At 41.1% G+C, this 22,343-nt stretch overlaps 1 protein-coding gene across 1 annotated transcript in view; it reads left to right on the top strand.

Moving 5' to 3' along the window:
• Nucleotides 1-400: 400 nt before the first annotated feature.
• Nucleotides 401-22,343, top strand: part of T265_00032 (hypothetical protein) — a gene marked incomplete at both ends in the record, with an annotated part of 32,302 nt that continues 10,359 nt past the window's right edge. The window contains 4 exons of the mRNA XM_009163689.1: nt 401-464; nt 6,810-7,020; nt 7,070-7,243; nt 19,532-19,734. Of these exons, the coding sequence (XP_009161953.1) occupies nt 6,858-7,020; nt 7,070-7,243; nt 19,532-19,734 (540 nt within the window). The remainder of the gene's footprint in view (nt 465-6,809; nt 7,021-7,069; nt 7,244-19,531; nt 19,735-22,343) is intronic.

Here is a 22,343-nt window from a genome sequence, read left to right as displayed (position 1 = left end):
TCCGTTTTATTAAATGAATCGAATTTTTGAGGCTGAGCGTATACATCTTTGTGCAAGGCCTAAGGTACCACGTTCTAAAACCCATTCATAATTACAGAAGGAGACATTTTAAAAGGGTTGGAAGGCGCACAGTAGGCTTGTTTTACTAACTGGCCTCTGATGCTGGGTTCAGGAACGATTCAAAACTATTTCGATTTGTCGCAACAGACCGTAGTTTTGCGCTCACCAGTTGACAAATTAGGTGAGGCAATAGCCCTAGGTATATGGCGTGAACTCTACAACCTAACAGCCAATCGGAGAACCAACAATGACTTGTGGGTGAACCAACCAATCACGGCGTAAAATGAATCCAAGACTGAGATATGTGAATGAATGTCATTCCGCCTTACTTACCGACATACTGTTTGAGAGTCAGTTTGCGGCCGTAACTGCTACTTTATGGTCCACTTAGCGACTAAGAGGCTGTAAGTTTCGCGTAATACTTCTTGGTTTTTCGTTAACATAATTAAAGCCTGAGGACTTGGTACGTTCTAAGTGGAATTCTGAGTAATGTTGGTTGAGGTAGCATATTTTTGGGGAAAATATGACCAACCAGTGCCAATCTGAATGGTTTCACCTATCTTCTTGATAGCCTGAATCAAACCGTGGACACCAAGCACTAGCAGAACTCGTGCGTTTCCTGGAACGTTTCCCCCCATAAAGTGCAGAAGTAGGCCATTCTTTTGATGCAATAAGTAAAATTTAAGATCTTAATTAACAAATGGTTTTATTGCTTGACGAAGATTATACATAATTTAGAAATGTGTCGGCAAGATGACTGTCCACACAAGATTCTTTAGAATTGTCTCTTGGTGCGCTAGGCTTGGAATCTTTTTTACATGTGATTCTTTGGTGGAAATGTTTTGTTCAACCTCCATTTCTTGTGAATTTGTTGTGCGAGTTTCGGTCAAAGGTTGTGAGTCAGTCCCCGCCTTACCAGGAGACAAACACTCACAGTTTACCATTAAATTGGCTGGAACAATCTGCTTTGAAAATTCAGTGAAATGAGTGGACAGTTTCTCAATAAGGTCAGGGATTAGCGTCCGCTATATGGGGAGATAAAAGGCTCATTGAACGTATGAGTATCCAATGGCGTATTTGAATTGCTATCACCTGGAACTGAGATTACTGAAACTCTGAATGACGTCCAGACATGTTTGGAAATCTACGTGCTGAGGTAAACGGTGACAAGAAAAGGAGCTGAGTTGGACTGAAAAGTAACAATTGTGGTGTTTCAGGTTTATTTAGGAGCTTTCATTCAGATTTTAAATGGATCATTCTTAACTCTCACACTGACAAAAAGAGCAGGATCAGGCTTTCATCAGACAGAAGCAACCGGTTACCTCGCTCTTGATGGCTAAAGCATTGTCACGTACAACGCCGTTTCAGTTTACCGAGAACTGTTTGGTCTACTTGTTTAAGCTTAAAAAAGTACATAGACGGCTATCACTCAACAGATCACTGGATTAATAATAGTGTGTGCATTTCTTGAAACACTTATCAACTATTACAGAGAGAAGACAACGATTGATGTCGCACTAAAATTTTTTGTCGACCTCAAATTTTCAGCTAGTGAAATGTTTTTCTTTAAAGTCTCCGGCTGTGAATGTAATAAATTGTGTCTGATGTCAAGGTCCCATTTTGTGTGTTCTACTACTAAATAACAAAAATATAACAGCTTTTCAATCCGAAGCGGGTGAAAGGCGAATATATGACCCACAGTATGCTATCAAATACGGTCCTCATGGTTTGAACAGATCCTCTGTCTAGTTATCCGATGTGAACCGCTTTTCATGTCATCCCAAATGAGACCTGATTTACTTTATTGATTCTGAATAACAAAGTCATGCACAGGCATGAAAACAGACCAGACGGGTATGCATTACAGACTTTTGAAGAAGCGGATGTTCTTAGGTTCCTCCAGAACACTCACTAGACAGATCACGATTCCAGAGTAAAAACTGCTCAAATTAGTATAAGCTTCTATATCAAATTGAAGTGCACCACTTCTTCGTTTCTGCTACTAATTTATTAATGACTCATAGCCTGTTGTTGTTCGATTGCGTCTGTGATAATTGGTTGGAAGTATTTGTGTTCAGGAGTTTTAAACCTTTTACCTTAAAATATTTCACCACGAGACAAGCACCTAGCCAATATACTTTAGAAAAGCTCAGCAAGAGAAAAGATGGGTGGCCTAAAAGGAATAAGACATTGTTGACCGCAAACCATTGCTGACAAAAGATCGCAAGAATTAACATTTTCGACGAAACTATCCGTTCTCAAATCAACTTTTTGGAATTTATTGAAGAAAAGCCGGCGAACTTTCCATTCTGCTAGAATTTTATCTCTGAAAACAGCAATGTCAGTAAATAACGGATTTCGTCCATGATTCTAACCATTCGATTAAAGAAGAGGGTGATGCGAAAGATAGCAAGCAACGTTAAAAGAGTTAACAAGACCACTGAAAGCAAGCCTTAGAAAGCCCACTGTAGACTGAAAACTGCAATACAATAAAGAGGACATCAAGTTGACGTAATAAAAAACAGCCATAAAATTGCTATTTGCATTCTACGCGGTTAACTTAAATTTTTGGGGCTATTCCCAGGGACTAAACATCGATAGAAGCACTTCTATAGGACGGTACTTTGTATGCATTCCATGCCAGAAGAAACAACTAATGACCTCGACCGTAAGTTTTCACCTTCTCTAAGAAGTGGTATAGTCCACGAAAACGCGCCTAAACCGGACCGTCTTTAAGCAAAACGTAAAGGCTTGCTTTTTCCAAAGGTCGCACACAAATTCCAGTGAGCTTGATCTACGTACAAGTGGCTTCCAAATTGCTTGAAACATTATTAAGCAACGAAGTTTTGTGATTGGCTTTTTGTCGGTGATGTCCGAATGTCCACTTGATGCCAGCGTTCGTTGACGTATAGTAGTGGCTACATTTCATAGAATACCATATAGCTTATGGATGATTTCCATCTGACGGATGCTGATTAGGCAAACGTTTAGTCACCATCAGAGGAGACGTGATAATTGTGCACTGGACAGAACGCCAAAAAGGTCAGAACGTTAGTGCCGATGCACAAAACAAGACTGCAGATGGAGATTACAAAATGGACTATAAAAATGGAGACTACAATATTAGCCGAATGCTTTTGTCCAAAAATTTGTTTCTGAAAATTGTAGCACTTTACATATGTTTTCTCACGGTAAGGCTTACTGATGCGCAGTCATTTTTATTTCGGCCCCGCGGAAGCTTGGTTACTCCGTACGTAGCACGATACCCTGGTTCTTATTTAAATATATACTTCTACGGTCAAGAGGCCCTGCCATATTCAAGAACGTGAATGTTCGAATCCGAGATAAACCTGGAAGAAACAGCGTTTGTTGTAAAACGAATCCCCAAACGGGACCTTGCGGTTCTATTCCAGTAAAGGCGTCGATTCACCGAATTCCTCAACAACACCTTAGATTCTTATTAAAACTTTCCAATCTCATTCAGAACGTTCATTCAGGGAACGGCCGAAGCCGTACGCTTTCCGGATTTACTGCTGCTTAGTTTCTATTTGCTAATTACACGGACTGCATTTGTGTTTCGATCTTGACTTCACTACTCTCATGTACACGCTCAGCTAACAGGTAGAACAAATACAACACAGACCGGAATCCAGACTTGTGTTAATACGATAACATATAGCAAATCTTCAACTGACGTGAGCAAAAAATGCGTCACATGTTAGCAGTTCATCGGTGTTTCTGTAACAGTTGAGAATTAGTTGCAGTCATCAAATCACCTAAAACAACTGTTGTATTCCAGCTCGCATGACCACGTACCTAGTGTTCACCACACTGGACAAATGGAAAAACAAAACAAATTTTTAGAAATTTTAGTGTCAAACCACATCAAAATCGGATCACATACAAAAATTTGTTTCTGAAAATTTTAGCACTTTACATATGTTTTCTCACGGTAAGGCTTACTGATGCGCAGTCATTTTTATTTCGGCCCCGCGGAAGCTTGGTTACTCCGTACGTAGCACGATACCCTGGTTCTTATTTAAATATATACTTCTACGGTCAAGAGGCCCTGCCATATTCAAGAACGTGAATGTTCGAATCCGAGATAAACCTGGAAGAAACAGCGTTTGTTGTAAAACGAATCCCCAAACGGGACCTTGCGGTTCTATTCCAGTAAAGGCGTCGATTCACCGAATTCCTCAACAACACCTTAGATTCTTATTAAAACTTTCCAATCTCATTCAGAACGTTCATTCAGGGAACGGCCGAAGCCGTACGCTTTCCGGATTTACTGCTGCTTAGTTTCTATTTGCTAATTACACGGACTGCATTTGTGTTTCGATCTTGACTTCACTACTCTCATGTACACGCTCAGCTAACAGGTAGAACAAATACAACACAGACCGGAATCCAGACTTGTGTTAATACGATAACATATAGCAAATCTTCAACTGACGTGAGCAAAAAATGCGTCACATGTTAGCAGTTCATCGGTGTTTCTGTAACAGTTGAGAATTAGTTGCAGTCATCAAATCACCTAAAACAACTGTTGTATTCCAGCTCGCATGACCACGTACCTAGTGTTCACCACACTGGACAAATGGAAAAACAAAACAAATTTTTAGAAATTTTAGTGTCAAACCACATCAAAATCGGATCACATACTTACTTTAGCTTCCCTACTAAACCATACCGTGATCTTTCACTATTACCCGGGTTCATTTATTCGATTTGATTACAGAGTACTAGTGTGACTGTACTTATACACTAACATCCAAACAAATAGACGGGGCGATGTTTACTCGGAATAAAAACGAGTGCAATTGGAGCGCAGAGCGAAGACAAGTCACATGTTTTATATCTCAATCATAATTGGAGTTCAAGGGTAAAGTTTGGTACATCCCGGTCTCACTTAGGAAGAACTTTTAAAACTACACCCACTTTCTTAGTGTTTTCCAAGCCTTCTCACAAACGTTGATAGGGCCAGCTTCATCTTTCTGCTCGGCTCCCATGTGAATAATCATCTGCCTGACTTTGTTTAGCATTATGGTGTCCGATTCACCACGAGGTTCTACAAAAGTCCTATCGGTGTCATATCCGACAACCATCTCGATGGGACGTTTGTCTACTACCTCTATATATTTGGTAGGCAGAAAGTATCATCTTATTGTGTGCCTAATCCTCTGAACGTCAGTCCGATGGCACCAGCTTGTAGCACGTAGTACGGAGCGAACGCTATCGATGATATGCTTTGTAGTAAACGTTACATTGTAGGACGTTGTGTAACAGGAATCAGGAAGGGTTCGGATGCGGTAGGAAAATGTATGCACAGCCCCAGTAGGAATTCATATTTGGGTGATATGTTTGAGATGATTCAGAAACGGCCACTCTGATGTGTTCGCATGTGATGTGTCTCAAGGCAGAGATTGAGCTTGCCCATACAAATCTGAACGGTTCGAATGCTTGAAGACAGTTTATCACTGTGATGATCTTGCATGAGTGCAACATTTGCACCGAAATAATGTTTCTTTGACTTTAGCAATAACACTGTTTGTGGAAGTAGGTTACAACTGGTTCTGTTCTGATTTTGGTCGATCAGTTTGTGTTTTCAGAGAGATGGTTCCTCTCGCGTTTTTTCTTCTTCAGGATGTTGACATCTTTTTCAGGTTTGAACTGGCACTCATGAGTTGCTTCATTTAAAATGGGCGCTCACCCTTTTCTCGCCAATGTTTCTATAGTTTTCCAAACTACATTGTTTTGCTTTTTTATCAAATCAATCAATATGTGGTGCCAACAGGCTTCCACAAACCATATGTTATTTCTACATCACAAGACCTTGTCCTTTTTTCGGCAACCTGCAAAATTTGATGTCAAACTCTGCTTCACCGAGTGTGACGTCATCGGCGCGTTTTTGCGGTGCGGCAAGTACCAGTTTATGATTAGATGTGCGTTGGGTAGTAGATTTGTTGTGGAGCCGACTTTCTTCTGTGACAGACTGGGAGGTTTCACTGGTGTGTCTGTTACCCCGGGTTCATCCTGGTCCGTTACCATGTGGAATTTTAGCTCATTCCCCATAACTTTCACCCAATGGTCGATTCGCTTTAGACTGTTCTGGCTTTGAACTCTCTACGATCATTGTTGTTCTGACCCCAAGGCCGTTCCTGTTTGCAATTAGGTTACTCCAATTTTCAGCTCACTTTGAGCATTCCAGTTAAACATTCGCTGTTTTGCATTAGTTCTTCAATCAGACTGATTGATTGCGCTGTACCATGGTGTACGGCTTATGAATGTGCAAAGATTTTTACGTTTACAGGATGCAGTTTGCCTTGCTTTGTTCTTATGCATGGAAATAAAGGGTAGTTATCCACGTATTAAAGTGTCCGTATTGTGTTCTTTCACTTGCATACATGGTGCTCTACTGGTTTACTACAGTGAGTGCATTGGAGTACTTTGTTCATCTTCGTTGAATCAAATCCGTCGTTCGCCATTTAGATTAATTTTCGTGAGATAACACCAAATTTTTGGGTTTTGAGGATTCTCTTCTAAGTAAATAGTCTGGCTTTGGACCAGTCAAACATGATTAGTTGTCCCTGTGTAAACATGAGACAGTCAGTCTTGTCATCAATGGTAAAATTGAAATTTCGCTTCCCCTTGATTTTCATCAGTTAGAGGTGGTTTGTTTCAAATGCTTCTAGTCGTGCTCTCAATAAATCTTAACCCGGCAGTTACTCCATTTTACTATACCACAGCCGACAATTTGACCTGTCAGATTTATCCAGAAGAAGAGATTTAAAGGCATGCGAATAAATGTAGTCCGCTCAGGCACTTTTCTCGTCTTTGGTGCCATTGTCGGCCTTGTGTTCATCAAAGTGACACACCTACTCCTCGGACCTGTTCCTCCTATAAACGGTGCTCGCAACAAAGCATACAAGGCTGTAAACGATCCAGAACTTCAGATAGGTGAGTTGTTAACCATCTGTCTAATCAACAACACCTTGCCATTTCACAGATGTCTCTCAGTCACGCTTTCTCCGGAAACGTGACATTCGTGTTCTGTGCTATATCAATACATACCCAGAAAATTACAGAAAAAAAGCATGGCACACGCACAACACCTGGGCGCGGAAATGCACCACACATTTTTATACCAGCACTGTCGAGGATCCTGTGATACCGATACTGAGTAAGTGCTTTTAGGTTGAAATCTATGTGCCGCTAATTACACGTCAATCTTTTGTCTGAATAGCTTTTGTCATCAATCGACCCGAAATCCTGTGTGCTGAGCTGGGCTGAATTCTTTCCCTGTTACCGTTATACCAGACAATTTATCAGTCAATCTGGGCGAAAACGTGTGCGTCCAAAAAACAATAACAAGACATGTTGCCAAGCGCGTCTCTAATGTTTCTAGCAGTACTTTCTTTGAACCTTTCAATTCGGCATTTAGAATGGGACTGTTGTATTTTTTAGCATCCACCAATTTATCGGCATTTCTGAACTTTTAAATTTACGTTCCCAACAATTTTCCTGCGTGAAATTGCTTGACTTCATGAGAATTTGTCCGTTACCAGAAGGAATTACAGAATTAGCATGAACTCGCCATGCGCAATATGTCCTCACACTGAAATGAGTTGAAGATTGATCTTCATGCGAGTGAAGCCATTTATCAAATCTCTAGATATTTTGGACCCCTCCAAACGCTGTAGTCTCAAACTTAGCTGACGTCATTCACACGACCAGTGGTTGCTGACTAGGCACAAACTACTGACATTAAACATTCGGACCTATAAAAATTCCACGTAACGTGCTGCCAGTATGCAAAAAGCTTTTAAATGAGAAATAATCAAGGCATCACAAGGGAGTAAGTGGTTCCAAGGCAAGATCTGTGTGTTTGGCACCTCAAGATCAAGTACTGTATTGTGTTGTTAAGGCTCGGAGTTCCAAATTTCGAGGGAAGTTGACAAAATAATGAAGAGCCTCAGGAGTGAAAGAATGGTAAAGGATCACAACAGCCTGGGAAAGGGCTTTTGCAACGGAGAACAATGGCACCTTGTTCCAGAAAGCCCAAGTAGTTCGTCCGAGGAGTGTGAATGAAATGATCTGTGAAAAGGATGGGACAACATTCTACTCCCCAGGAACGTCGTGTTGAGTGATGTGCTGAACATTTTGATGATCAGTTTAGCTATCCCCCACTTGAAGAATAAACTGGACCCGAGAAAGACGCTGTCATCGGTCCGCAATTATTGATGAAAATCCGATGTACTTCAGTGCAATAAATGTGAGAGCTAAAAGTTTTGCACCCTGCACTCTGCCAGGAAGGCGGCGAGTCTGTTGTAAAGACCCTACTCATGAGTTTTGAGTAGAAAAAGTTTCCAGTAGAATGGGATACCTAAAACGTGACTCTCATTTTTAAAATCACTGCAGTAACATAATGCAGAAAACAGTCAGGCATTCGCCTAGTGCATTCGCCTAGTGGCTGTAGCTTTCAAGCTTTTTTCTCGTGATATCCTCAGCAGGTTGATCCGTCACCTAGAGGTCCAGGTTCGCGAAAATCAAGCTGGGTTTCACTTTGGCCGGGGTTGCTTCAATCATATCTTCACAGTGATGTAAGTTTAAGAACTGCGCCACGTATTTCAGAGAACAAAAGTTCTTGAATTTCTCGAAATAAACATTGGCTGTTGACTGCATTGACCATCGAAAAGTGTTGGTGTATGGGGAGGAAGGACGCCCTTCTAAATTCTTGTCTCCCAAGAAGGTTTTATATGCCTGCTCTTTTGGATGCATACGTAGCTATGGCAAATTCGCTCCTGAGTTCAGTACATTTGGTGGTCAGGCAAGGACCCTATGTTGACCTTTCTTTTCAACTTTCTAACCGTTTTACTGCTTGAATCTTCCGTCCCACATATCTCGAGGATCGTAACACTCCTAGGGCGTTCTTTTAATCAAACTGAGCCGACAATCTTGCTCGTCTTTTGCCAGATCCTTTCGATCTGCAAATTATTTGAGATAACCTAAATAATTCTGCTGCACACTTTGGAATATGTTTTGCACCTGGAAAGTTCAACGTGCTGCTGCAAGATTGAGTGGGATCAAACTCACACCTCCTGCTTGGAGGTGAACCGGTCGTTTTCTATTTGTTCACCTGGGAAACCGCATTGCGGTTGTCTGGTAGGATCACCACATTCGTAATGTTGAAGTGGGTCAGATTGTTTTGGAACAATTTCACTCACCCTCAATAGATCAAAGTCTCAAATTCTATAGGCTACGCCTTTTATGCTCATGGCTTCGCAAATTTGCTTACCGGAGCCTTCTTCACCCAGCCATGTTTCGGATGAATTTGAGTGGATTGGCTAGTGAACACCCCAGGAGTTAACCTGAGATTCTAGGTGCACCTCTGACTCAAGATACTCATTATTTAAAAAGATAAAGGATATTTACATGAAAATTTGTCCTTTACAAGCTATGGAGACCTGTAAGTTTAAAAGTTACTTTGTATTTGCCCGGGGCTTGGTTGAGGTGCCCAACAAAAGCCTTTGGTTCAAAAGTCTGAACCACAAGTTTGCGGTCTTAAGGGATCTTTCCAGAAACAAGTGATTCAATATTCTGACCCGCCTGTTTGTAGGGGACCGGCCTCACCCGAGGACTCGCTTTTAATACGATTGCGCACAATGGGGTCTTCTGATCAGTACCGGAAACTTCGATTCTAAGAGTATTTTACCGTATTGAACGATATGCTGGTTGTTAAGGTCAACCACTGGGCGATTGGGGTATGCTGTTTTTAGGGACCGCGTTTCATGGCCTGTCCTTCCTTGGAGAAAGGTAACATCGCTACTTCCATGAACATGGATAAACTGGTTGCCTGAAGAAAACATCCTATCGCCTTCCTACTAGCGTCGCAGAGTACAGTACCTCCAGACCGCCTCGTGATATGGTTACTCACAGTACGGGGACTCGATGTTCTTTGTCGGACTTCTCTTACTCGCCCACCTGGAATGGTTGAATCGTTAGAAACTGGGTTCGAGACAGTTTAGCCTGAAGGACCATAGGTGCATTGAAGCCCGACCACTACGTTAAGGTTACAGTTTTGGTTAGAGAATGCTGTACTCTGTGAAGAGAGAGAACTTTCCTTTCCTCAACACTACCCACCGACAGAAGCGGCCCAGATTTTTTCGTGATTACGTCACTTGGAAGCCGCATTGGAAAAATGATGTTAACTCAGTGGGAACGTTTGTGATAGATGATCGTGTTCGATGTATGTGTATCCAGCATGCTCAAAGGAAAGTGACAGAAGTTCGCAGTGGACGAATTTCGTAGGACCTATCACTGCTTATTTAGAGTGGAATCGATACGAGGGTAGAGAGTTACTATGCAACCCTGACCAGACAGTGAAAGAGAGGTCTCCATCTTACTCACGGCAAATGCCTCTATTTATTACTGGTGGTTCTAATTACTCACTTCCAAGAAGAAACAAGACGATCGCGAACAGTATAAACAAAACAAAGTTGCCTTGATTGTATTGTAACAGTATTTCCTCACAACACTGCCATTTTCATAGTCCGAACTACTCGCGGCACAGATTTGTAAAGACAGCTATCTCTTTCAAAATATTCCGATCATATTCCGAACACTGAGTTTCCATGATTCTTTTGAACAAGACAGCATGGAGAATAAAATTTCAGTCTGAAAACCCAAAACAGGTCACAGAGTCCGCTTCAATTTCTTCTGTACACACGAGGTGATTTATGAAACTCGGGTGAACGGAGGTTTTGAACGTTTCTAAACCCTTGGTTACGAAGATGCTTCACGACCGATGAGGTTGAATTCAGAGTTTGTGAGCCGGGAGAAAAATAACCGTGCGCTGTAAGGTATTAGTACAAAAACCATAAAACGTTTCCCCATTAGTATAGATTGGGGTAAAAAAGCCGTCATTGTGGACAGCTGCAAAATCGACGGGATGCATCCAACGAGTCAGCCACTTATTGGAAATGGAGGGTCATCGGTCAGAATTTATCTCATTGTTATGGTTACAAGACAAATGTATCAGCGCATTTTGGTCAGATGCTTCCATGTCGTAATGAGTGAGTTATTTCACTTGATTTATTCAATTGACCTTGCTGAACCCGATAATTTGAAATTGTTAACAATTTATGAAAGAGTTATCATGAAGCTGTCTGTTTGCTCGTCTAACGAAAATGGATACTTAAAATCCGTTTTCAAAAGCTCGGTCTTTGGAAGGTAACTAAGGTAGAACCAATTAATCAATGCCTTCAACTGGATAAAATGAAATTATGACTAATTATGGAGCATCCCTTTCTCAAACGTTTTGCTAGTGGGTGTCTGAAAAGAAAGAGATAATCAGTAGGCTGCTATGGAGTAAACCCGAGGCATGAATGCGCCTAGATACAACAAACAAGTTCGCTAAATTTGTTGTATAAGTTGAAACGTTTCATCCTTCAAACTAGCTGGAGGAAAGCATGCAGCTCACATTTAACCTGACGTCGGCTCACTGTCAAGTCAACACTAACAAACTTTGCATATGGGAGTTCGTCTTCCACAAAACTCCATCGCTACTACTAATCATCCTTTGCTCGGTGCAGTGATCAAAATGGTTGATACTGTTGTAAACTATACCAGGCTCATCACAGTGATCGCTATTATCAGCTTAGGAAATTCTAATTAAGTAGCGACCAAGTCACGAAAATGTACGTAGAGACGAAAATCAAAATAAACTGTCACCAAGAATTCCAAAAAATATCCTGGTGCTATAGATCCTTCACCTGACCAATTGTTAAAAAAGTGAGCCACTGTAACTCAACGAAAAGGTTCTGGATTCGTCTTTGTGCTGTCAACTTAATTAAAATTTGCGGGTAAACCTTGCACCGACTTACTGATCATTATGTCAGTCGTCTTCGAGCTTTTCAGCTCCATTTGCCTTTGAAATTCCGTTTTTTGCGATTAGGGATTTCGCACTTCGAACCTGTTTGATCTAGGCTGTATTTTGATCGTTTTAACAATTTTGGTTCTTAGTAATATTATCACGAGCAAGGCTCAAGAGTTCAGAGATTTAGATGTATAAACATGTCACAGCTTATAATTGTCATTTAACAGTGGAAAACTACTGGTATTCCTGAGAGTCGTACTCAATGACGTCTTCATGGTAATCTTCAGCTGCGTAAGAGCATTTTGTTTAACCTAATATGTATGGGGTAAATAGGCTGGATGAAGAAAGCGATGTGGATGGTTTTACCTTTTGATTCCAGAGGAACACGCATGATTCGGAGAGTTAAATGGACTTCTCATATCACTGCTGACCAAACTTGCCATGACAACCGTGGTCTTCTTCCTATAAACAGAACCGTATTTGACGTAATCTCTCTCACCTTTTCCTATAGCAACTACTGACACACACGAAGTAGTAGTACGGTGTTCGTTCTTCCTAACCACAAACGGGTTCAAAAGTGTTATGCGCTGATTCGTGCATGTGTGATAAAATCAAGATTTACTTAGATATTCCAATTTTCAGCAGGCCTCCTTAAGCGAGTGCGCTAAAGAAGACAGAACAGAGTTGTACACAAAATGGTTACGGGCTGGATGCGGTACTTTCAAATTGAAGTGATCCTACACTGACCAATTTTCTGATAAGCATGATCCCCGGAGAGATTATTTAACTTCGAAAAATCCGGGAAACTTTATTGGAAGGCTTGGAAGGAGCACTCAGTTTCAGGGACAAAGTGTCTCTCTATACCCAAGTGAGAATAGAGCACTGGATTTTCTGATGCTATACAGGGTTAAACAGGTGCGTGTAGCGTATTGTTCAACATCGCCGATGTTCCCGGTCCAAATTTCTGTATTGACGCCTGCACATCGGCTGCCTGGTCCGCCCTGAAAACTGTGTACACACGTTACCCAAGTTGTAAAAGGATACAAAAAATTACTTTTGGATCCTTTGGAGCAACAGAATGCATAAGCTTCTGCCTCCGAGCCAGAGCTTCTCAATAAAGGCGACTATGAGAGCACCGGATGTGTGAATCAATGCAATCTTGGGTTTCCTTCGTTGCACTTTTGAAATTTAATTAATACTACGTTATGCTCACAAAGCCGTTTGTTTCAGCTATCTGCTTGTCTCAATCTTTATCATATGATCAGCTGATTCTGTAACAACTCGGTGAGATTATAGGTTTTTTAAAAGCAGACATTGCTTACACTTGGTCTCATTACTGTTTAGCTTCTAAACAAGGATCCACTGTTGAAATTTAACGCATCATTAAGCACTTGTTCATTGCTGATTTCACATAAAGTGACAAAGAAATGTCGTCAACAAAGATGCACAAAACAGTGAACAACTCATGCGTAACACTTTTGTAGCTTGTGTGTTCTAATCCTGCTTGATTCAGTCCCAAAAATCGTATTACAAGTCGTGCAACTTAATTAGGTCATTGTCAAATTAAAAACATCACAGTTGGCACGTGTGCATTGTTGGTTGTAATCATGAGCGAAATCAATGTAGGATTGACGGGGATTTAGACACTTCTGAAAAAACTATCCAAATTTACATAAAGCACACGAGCAGATTGTTTGAAAATGCTTTCCTTACTTTGTACTATGTAAACAAAGGTCCCTATTCAGAATGAATGAAATCCTGAAGTGTAAGGAAACCATATTTCAAGGATATACCAGGAACACCATTCTCCGTTCTCTTGCTTTATTTGAACCATTATTCCACACCTATCAGTTACCAATCTGACATTAGGACGTGACTCGTTATTTTATAGTCAAACAGAGGAATGGCGGAAACGTCTAATCTCAATACATACGAATAGTTACACTGCTCAAAAGCATGGTAGAGGTTCTCATTTAGCCAATTCTTTTCTGAAAGCATTTATTGAAAGACCAGATCAAAATGAATTCCCGGACTCCACTGGACATGGAAAAGGAGCTTTCAGTCTAATTCACAAAGTGACCGTCGCTCTGATTCTCAGCTACTCAACCGAAACCCAAATGCGTCACGACGAAACAAATATACAGGGAAAGTTGTGCGCACTGTTTGTGTTTTTCTCTCAGCGGCTTGATTTTGTATTTTTTTCGAGACGGGTTACTTCGAGTTATAAATTAAGATTTTAGCGGTAAATTTAGCTGTACTTTAGAGAGAAGCCAAGACCAGAAGGATCCATTTCTGAACACCTCAACACAAGTGCGCCTTTAGTACACTCTATGTAAAGGTCAAATCAGAATATGATGAAAGGAGAGAACGGCAGTTCACTTCCTCAATCGTCATCTTAGGCGGTGGACTGAGCACTTCAAAGAACACTTCGGCTAGCCTCCTTCGTCACAACTACTGGAAGATCTGAGCCAGCCTAAATGGAACATCGACACCAAACCGCCATCAGCAACCGAATTCCAGCATGACATACCAATCTTTAGGCGTAACAAGGCATCTGGATCGGATAGTCTGCTGCCCCTCGTGATCTTCTAAGAAGGTAGGGAGGCCCTGGTGAACAATCTGATAACAATACTGCAGAAGATTTGGAACAAAAGCATAATACCAGCCGAATGGAAATCCTTGACCGTCATCCCAGTTTTCGAAAAAAGGACAGAAACGTCCTGCGAAAACTCACATGGTATCAGCCTAGTATCCGTTGCACCTAAGGTGCTCTGTGACATTATTTTGTACAGGTTGATGGATTATCGGAAAAGACATTTGTAAGAATCAAGCTGGGCTTTGTCCTGCTCGAGGATTCATCGAACATATCTTCAACTAGGGACAAATTCTTGAAAGTGCCACTCCTTTAGACCTCACACGTGTGTCGTCTTTCTGGAGTTGAAAGCTAATTTTGGTTCTGTCAGTCGTCAGCAACTTTGGCAGTATCTGGCGATCCAAGGTGTCCCTTCCAAATTTCTATCCCTTATGAAGGCGCTGTATGCGAACTTCCGCGGGCGCGTACGGGTTCAGTACGTCCGGCCAAGTAAGACAAGGCTGACTTCTCTCACCTTTCCTCTTCAACTTTGTTATTGATATGCTACTTGAAATTTCTTTGCCTGAAGACCGTTTGCCTCACTAAGCTTTTTTTCTCTCAACCCTGTTTTGAGTGGAACCAACCGATAGGGGTACAGTGTTTGATTTGTCAACGAAGTACGAAAACAGTAACCAGTATACTTGGTTGGGCCGCCTCCCGGGATGGTGTACCCGAAGCTCAACTCACCAGTGGTTAATGACATTGGCAGAAATGGCCCATTCGCGCAGTCAAAAGCTCATGTGCATCAAAGCTATCGCCTTGAATACACCGCTACTCGATTCAAGAACTAACCAAGACTTGGCTGTGTCCCACACTTTCCCCTTCCCCGGTGATCGAAACTGTAGCAGCTAGAACCAGTGTGTCAATGGCACACGGTGTATTGTTGATAAATTAATTGATTGATTGATGGAAGGAGCAGTTCAACAAAATCTTGTAGTATACCTAGCGAGTTTATGGCTGTAAGTCAATCAAGTTTTGGTGTTTTGTGGTATATATTAGTTCGCATCCACATCAATCAAAGTGCATCAGAAACAACAAGAGTTTTCCCTGAACCGGGAACGATACGTTCAGAGCATCAAGATGTGCTCGTCAACTTAATCGGGGAATCACAATCATTCGAGTACTGATTAATAATATTCAGCAGTTTTGAAAGTCTTTACAAAGATTAACAAAAGGCGGGGAAATGATGACGATTACGTCTTTAAATTCAGGTGACCAGTTTTTTATTTATCCGCTAACGACTACTGACTAAGTGTAGCGTTCATTAAACGCTCGTTTCCCTGTGTTTTGCGAAGAATTTCTTGAATAAAATAGCAGGCGGCAAACACAGTTTCACACATGAGTAAAACTTGATACGTGGGATGAAAACATGGGATGAAAACATCTAATTGTGTCGAAATACGTTTTTGGTTACATCGGTTACTTGAAATTAGACGGAATGTATTGACGGGTTGTAACAACAACAGTCGTGCTCACACGTGATCCTTTATGACGCAAGAGAGCTGACGTAATTTACTGGCGGTCACTCCAACCGCTACAGAAGGCCGTCGATGATAACCTCGGAGTAACCGGTTGACACTCGATAAATCACTTGAACGATGCGACCGGGTAGACGCGGTGATCTGTATCTATTTAATAAAACACAATCCTTATTCGCCTCTGTCTGATTTCGCGCAGACCGGTTCCGATTAATACGGTCCAGATAGCTTGTACCACATTCGTAACAAAAATAACTGGTAACGGGTGAAGAGTTGTGCATCTGTACTTTATCCGACCTTATCCGATGTTGGTTTTGTGCACGAAGGTAAATTCTAGGCTACATGGAACAAAATGTTATGTTTAAGAAAACTTTGTGTTATTGTTCCAAAAGCCTGGCTGAGTGTGGAAGGTAGTCTGACGCAAGCTGGCAGTCATGGAATCCTGCTACTTCATTTTCGTAATGAATTTTCTAAGACATCTTGATAGGACATTATTCGGGCTCCCTTTTTATTTTAGAGTCCGTGTAATGGAAACTAGTCTGTCTTCGGTTGTATCACCCGTACAAATATTTGGACAGGCACTTGATTACGTGCACTTCTATTACACATCAACGAAACTGTGTACTGGTTTGAAAAACTCGACGTTCAGTTTATCCATTTCTGGAGAATATCGACTGATTTCCTAGTTAATGCCACTTCAGGAGTGAATCGGCCCGGTTGAAAGAGCAAACCAACTTCTGCATAGTAGTTTTAATCTAGTTGTAGGTTATAAAACTATCACTAGCATAGTATCTGTAAAGTGGTCGTTGTTCGGCTGCGAGACTGAAAGTATCACGTCCAATATTCCTCGCAAAAATAAGCTGAAAGAGGACCAAGTGGAGATCCCATTGATATTCTATCACTCGTTCGAAGGCAAAGGTATGGAGCAATGTGCATAATAGAGGTAACTACTCGAAATCTGAGATTGGATAATATCTACTTGCCTTACAAACTCACAGATGAAATCAAGCATTGGGTGGTAAAGGGGAAGAAACCTTCAAGTAGTACATCTCTCCATTACTAAGGCTGATCTTTTGAATGCAGTGAAAAGAAACTCGAACCTATTCTGAAGACTAGAGTAACACGCGGGTTCAACCATACACTTAAGCACGGTAATAGAAGATTCGTCTTCTAGAATATCGGACGCAGTGGATAATCTTACTTGCGCGTCTCTGGGAGCATGTGCATGCGAGCCATAACAGTCCCCGTAGGTATCAGATCCTCGTGCTGAATTTTTTTTCCATTTTCCCAACTGCTCATCAGCCGTTTTAAAAAGTTTACCATTTGTCTCCACGTATTTTGTATTGTCTCTCTCTTAAACGTCTCACTTTTATCTCCATAAATGACGTGAAACGTTCAGATCCATTTTTAACAAACCCCGCTTGATGCTGTTATTCAAGTTTTTCTCACAACTAAGGAATTTTTCTTCAAAGTAACCTACCGCTTAGAGAATTTCATCTCGATCTCAAAATGACTTACTTGATGCTTCATTAGCAAGAGAGATTAAAAGCGCCGGTAGTTCTGATTTGTTCACGAAGAAACTATTATCGATGTGTTGTATAGCATGAGAGTTGAAACTTGTAATTTCTCTGCCGGAGTGTTTTTTGTGGCTTTGGAGACTTAGCATATCTAAAAATGTTCCTTTTAGAGGACGCATTGAGTGGAGGATATCCATTATTGTGAGTGTGAACCCGGTAACATTTTATGAGTAAAAAACCTGCCTTTCAAACAGTCTAGGTTTCACTAATCTCATGATCAACAATGCTTATGATTTCACTTTTGTGGCTGTTATTTGCCACCAAATGTCACGAAGAGAAAACTAATAAAACTAATAGTACTTTGGGTTATCTTAAGGACTCCAGTTCAATAGTGAAGACGCTTTGATGTGAAAAGACGAAAATAGCGCTCTGCTAATGAGGTGCATCAGGTCTAAATCGAAGGCCTGGTGCAATTCATGCGTTTCATAATGTTTTCAAACAGGAAGTCACAATTCACAAAGATTCACGAACTTCACTTCAGCAACATCTTTAGCCTTCTGCTTCCCACGCACGGTGTTTGCAAGTTAAAAAGCTTCAAAATATCAATATTTGGCAATCCACTTTGTGAACTTTGACGACTAGAGATGCCTCTAGCATGACGTAGAAGCGCCTGGAGCCTTTTGGTTGTTATACACAATCGAATAGTTGAACCCTTCATTAGGGCAGTAGAGTTGGGCTTGTCTAGTTCAAGTAAATTTCTGTGACCGAACTGTCCATAGTAAAGATTGACATCAAATGCAATATAGCTTTCCTGTTATGTTGGGAATCATTTAGAAACGGGTCACCTTTGTTCACCAGTAATCCGTTGTTCTAATGATAGATAATCCACCAGCGTTGTAAGCAAAGCTCCTGAAGCTGAAAAATGGTGCAAAATAGGAAACAGTATGTCAGGCTCCCCACTGAAGCATACCTTAGAGAAAATCTACCCGAAATTAATTAAAATTAAACATCAAGGCCTATGGAGCGCTAAAGTTTCAGGAGCCACTGATACGGCCCGTCTAATTCTGAAGCACTGATTGCAAAATCCACCTGAAAGAACCACTCGGTAGGGGCTTTTTAGAGTTCGTTTGTTTGGAACTGAAAAATGAAGATTTGAGCATGTGAACAAGAAACTAAATTAGAAAGAAACCTAGATTACGGGACACAGAGCATGTCTGAGTTTACTGAGCAGGACTGTGCACTACCATGACTTGAATCACCTTATACGATCCCACCCTTAACGAATTTTTTCAGTTGATATTCTCTGACACCGAGCCAAATTCAACCACTTCCTCGTAAACTTCTCGAAAATGATATTTGATCGTGACATTCTGTTTTTATGGAGGCTGAACTTCTTCGGAGACGTCGTGAGAGGTTACAACCATATCATACTCATTTAGCCCACATAGCTAACTAGACTAACTAGATTCACACCTAGAAGCATGACATCAATCTGTCTTGTGTCAATCCACACGGATCGTTTTAATTTTTTGTTTTTTCTGTAATCCGAGTGTAATTGTGACATCCAAGCCCATTTTCCTTCCCATTCCCTTTTCACGATGAACCACAGACAGGAAAAAACCGACTTTCGCCAATTTCCATGGGTTTTTCCCCCATCATTTTTAATAAAACAGTTGTTCTGAAAAGTTGGTGAGAACATGTGCTAAAGACTTTCTTGATTTTATGGCGGCTTTCTTGCCATTCAAGCACTGAATGTTTTAAGCTGTTTGCCTTATAAGAAACTCATTGGCACATACATTCAACAAGATTTTTCACCTAGCAGCAAACGACGTCTGTTTTTAAATCCAAAAGACCCTTGGATGAAGATGACGAAAGTCAGCTCAGCAAAAAATCATCCCAACAACACGAAACATATCACAATGATATCAAGTGACATGCCATTATCACTCTGTTTTCCTTTCGACAGAGCTCAATCTAACTCAGCCTGAAACACGCGATCATTTGTGGAGCAAAATGCGTAACATCCTAAAGCGAATCTACCAGTATGTGGACCAGTACGATTTCTTTTTCAAAGCCGACGACGACACTTACGTCGTTCTGGAGAATTTCCTTCTAGTCCTTGAACAGTATTCACCAGATGATCCATTTTTGATGGGATTCTGGTATCCGGTAAGATGCTCCCGTTTAGGTCAGATGCGCCAGCAGATGACTGCTTAACTGTGATCTACAAAACTCCTGAACTATTGAATTTATCTATCAGGAAGCAGTGTTTTCATTGTGAATCGGTGTAAACTTTCTAAAGTCAACGTTTTAATTGTCTTCAATAAGTTTTGATGGCGAAGCGAACCTGTACAGTATGCTGTCTCGCACTTTTCTGTTGACCTTCACTTTCGATCAAAGTAACCTGATCATCGCTGAGTGCAACTGTTCCTTAATCCAGGACTCGAGAACACAGAGGACTCTAGGACACGCATCATCACCCGCATATGCATAACTAGCCAAAACCGTAGTCATGGTAACAAACAGGTTTGCATAGCAATTGGATGTGGCCGCTTACTTGGACTAAAGATAAACGTAACCTGAAAGCAGCACAGCGTCTGTTTGCTCACCGATTGTACGCTTTCCGCGTCGGTCCCACGACAGTGTCTCAAAAATCTAGTCTCTGATGCACCGGCCGAGAAGTTTTATGTATGAGCTGTGGTCAAAAATCGGGACTAAATCGCAAGAAAATACTCGTGTTTAACACCCAACTAACAACACAGATTAAGACTAAATAAGCCTTCAGTTTTTCGCTGAAGCGCTCGCAACTAGCGAGATGCATAATCGTGGATACGTAATTCTTTAGCTCAGTTTTTGGTTTGAAGTCCTATTTAGTCGAAACAACCAAGCAGATTGATCGAAAAGCCGATGAAATCATGTTTTTCCACAGTAAACTTTTTTGATGTGCATATGCACTCTAGATTATTGGTCCTAGACCTTTAAGTGCCACCTTCAACCATCGAGCAACAATCTGCGTCGTAACTCAGTTATGAGTCCACTTACTTCTGACTTTGACAAGACCGGCGTGAACAAGTAATTTTCACATTGTTCATCCAGTAAAGAAACTAAATTAGAGAACACAATAAACAAAAATCACTAAGTAGATCTCATCACGACAGAACCAAATCGGTTCCACCAAGATTAAAGCGCTTTCCAAACACTAAACCGGTAAAAAGAATTTACCGGTCGAAGAAATGTGAGTCCTTAAGACTATCAGTAATCTGCCGAGAAAGGAAAAAATCCCAAATATCGGATGGACACTGTCTTCAGATGTACCTCGCGTACGCGTTAGTATTTACTGGGATGGTGATATGGTATCCTGTGTAATCTTGTCTGATTACACCACTGATCAGCTAGTCACGGCTAGCTGAACGACTTAGAGGTCAACACTCAACCGGAAGTTCACTTGTTCTATTGTTATCGAGGTCCACATGATATCTACTATCTATGGTTATCTAGAAAATTAGGAGAGCCACACATTCCCTACCGGCTGTTCAAAATGGACCGACTCCGCTTGCAAAAGTTAACCTTGATTGAAAATTCCAACCTCCTGACTAGCTGTAAAAATCGAAGACGTAATAGCCTGAAGTTTGATATACAGAGCCTAAAGCATCAGCTACTAGACAACTAGAAGCTATTGTATGTGAACTGGACCTAAATCTAATTCCAACTGGTTTGTCGTAAAGCTCGGCTTATCCAAATCCTCGTGTGACATTGGTTCCAAGACCAGACTTTGTGTGGAAGGTCGTGCTCGAAATCCCGCTAGCATTTGGTGAAAATGAAAATTGGTAAGGATATCTGAGTTTACATTGAGTAAGGTGGCTCGTCCACTTTGATGACCTTAGCACAGACCTCCGCCGTTAGGTCCTGGAAATCGAAAGCAAATATAATCGGCTTAAACTAAATTGACTGGTGCTTCTAGGCATTCCAATGCGTAACTGATTTAGCGATAATTCCGAGATGGGTAGAGGGTCCAAATGTAACAATTATTTGTAGTCCAATGAACTAGCTTTCCTCATCGACCGGTAATCTCAAAAGACTGAAACAAATTTGACATAAAATTGTCCAAATAGACAGAATTAACAGAAAGGTACACGACGGAATACCTGATCCGTGCGTTTCGATTCTCCAACTTGCCTCACCCTAACTTTCTACCTGGATTTATGAAAACGGTGGAGATGTGACCCAGAAATTGGGGCACGCTTATGATTACCATATGCGAACGCTCTAGTTATGTCCCTCTCCGCTACCGATTACCTCTAGTGATGGCTAGCTTTCCCTGGTCAAAGTAGTATAACAGCATGTTTCTCCAATTCAACTGAATTGAATCCACCGGAACTTCATAGATAGCATTCCTCCTGATGACGAACCTGAAGCAGTCTTCATAGAAACAAACGCCAACCTAGTCAACTAAGTATCTACGTGACTCAGGGTCCCAATTGCACTCCAAAATCTTCCAGCATGCATCCTTTTGATCATATGATGTACTTAACCTGACCTTGTACCGCACATCATAATGTCTAACTTCTCAAATATGGCTGGTTCCTTTATTGTGTTCACGGACAACGGGATGGCGAAGGCCATAATTCATCTGAATCAAGAGGAAAGTACATTTTTCTCTCTCATTTCTATCCCATTGTTTTATTCGCTGTGTAAGCAAATGAAACAAAATCTTCCCCAAGTGTGTAACTGAAAATTTGTATGTCAAAATTTGACTTCCAGATGAAATAAACCTCTTA

Source organism: Opisthorchis viverrini, assembly GCF_000715545.1.
Source record: "Opisthorchis viverrini unplaced genomic scaffold opera_v5_1, whole genome shotgun sequence".
Lineage (NCBI taxonomy): Eukaryota > Metazoa > Platyhelminthes > Trematoda > Opisthorchiida > Opisthorchiidae > Opisthorchis > Opisthorchis viverrini.
The sequence above is the reverse complement of the archived record's forward strand: the minus strand, read 5'-3'. Positions and strand labels throughout refer to the sequence as shown.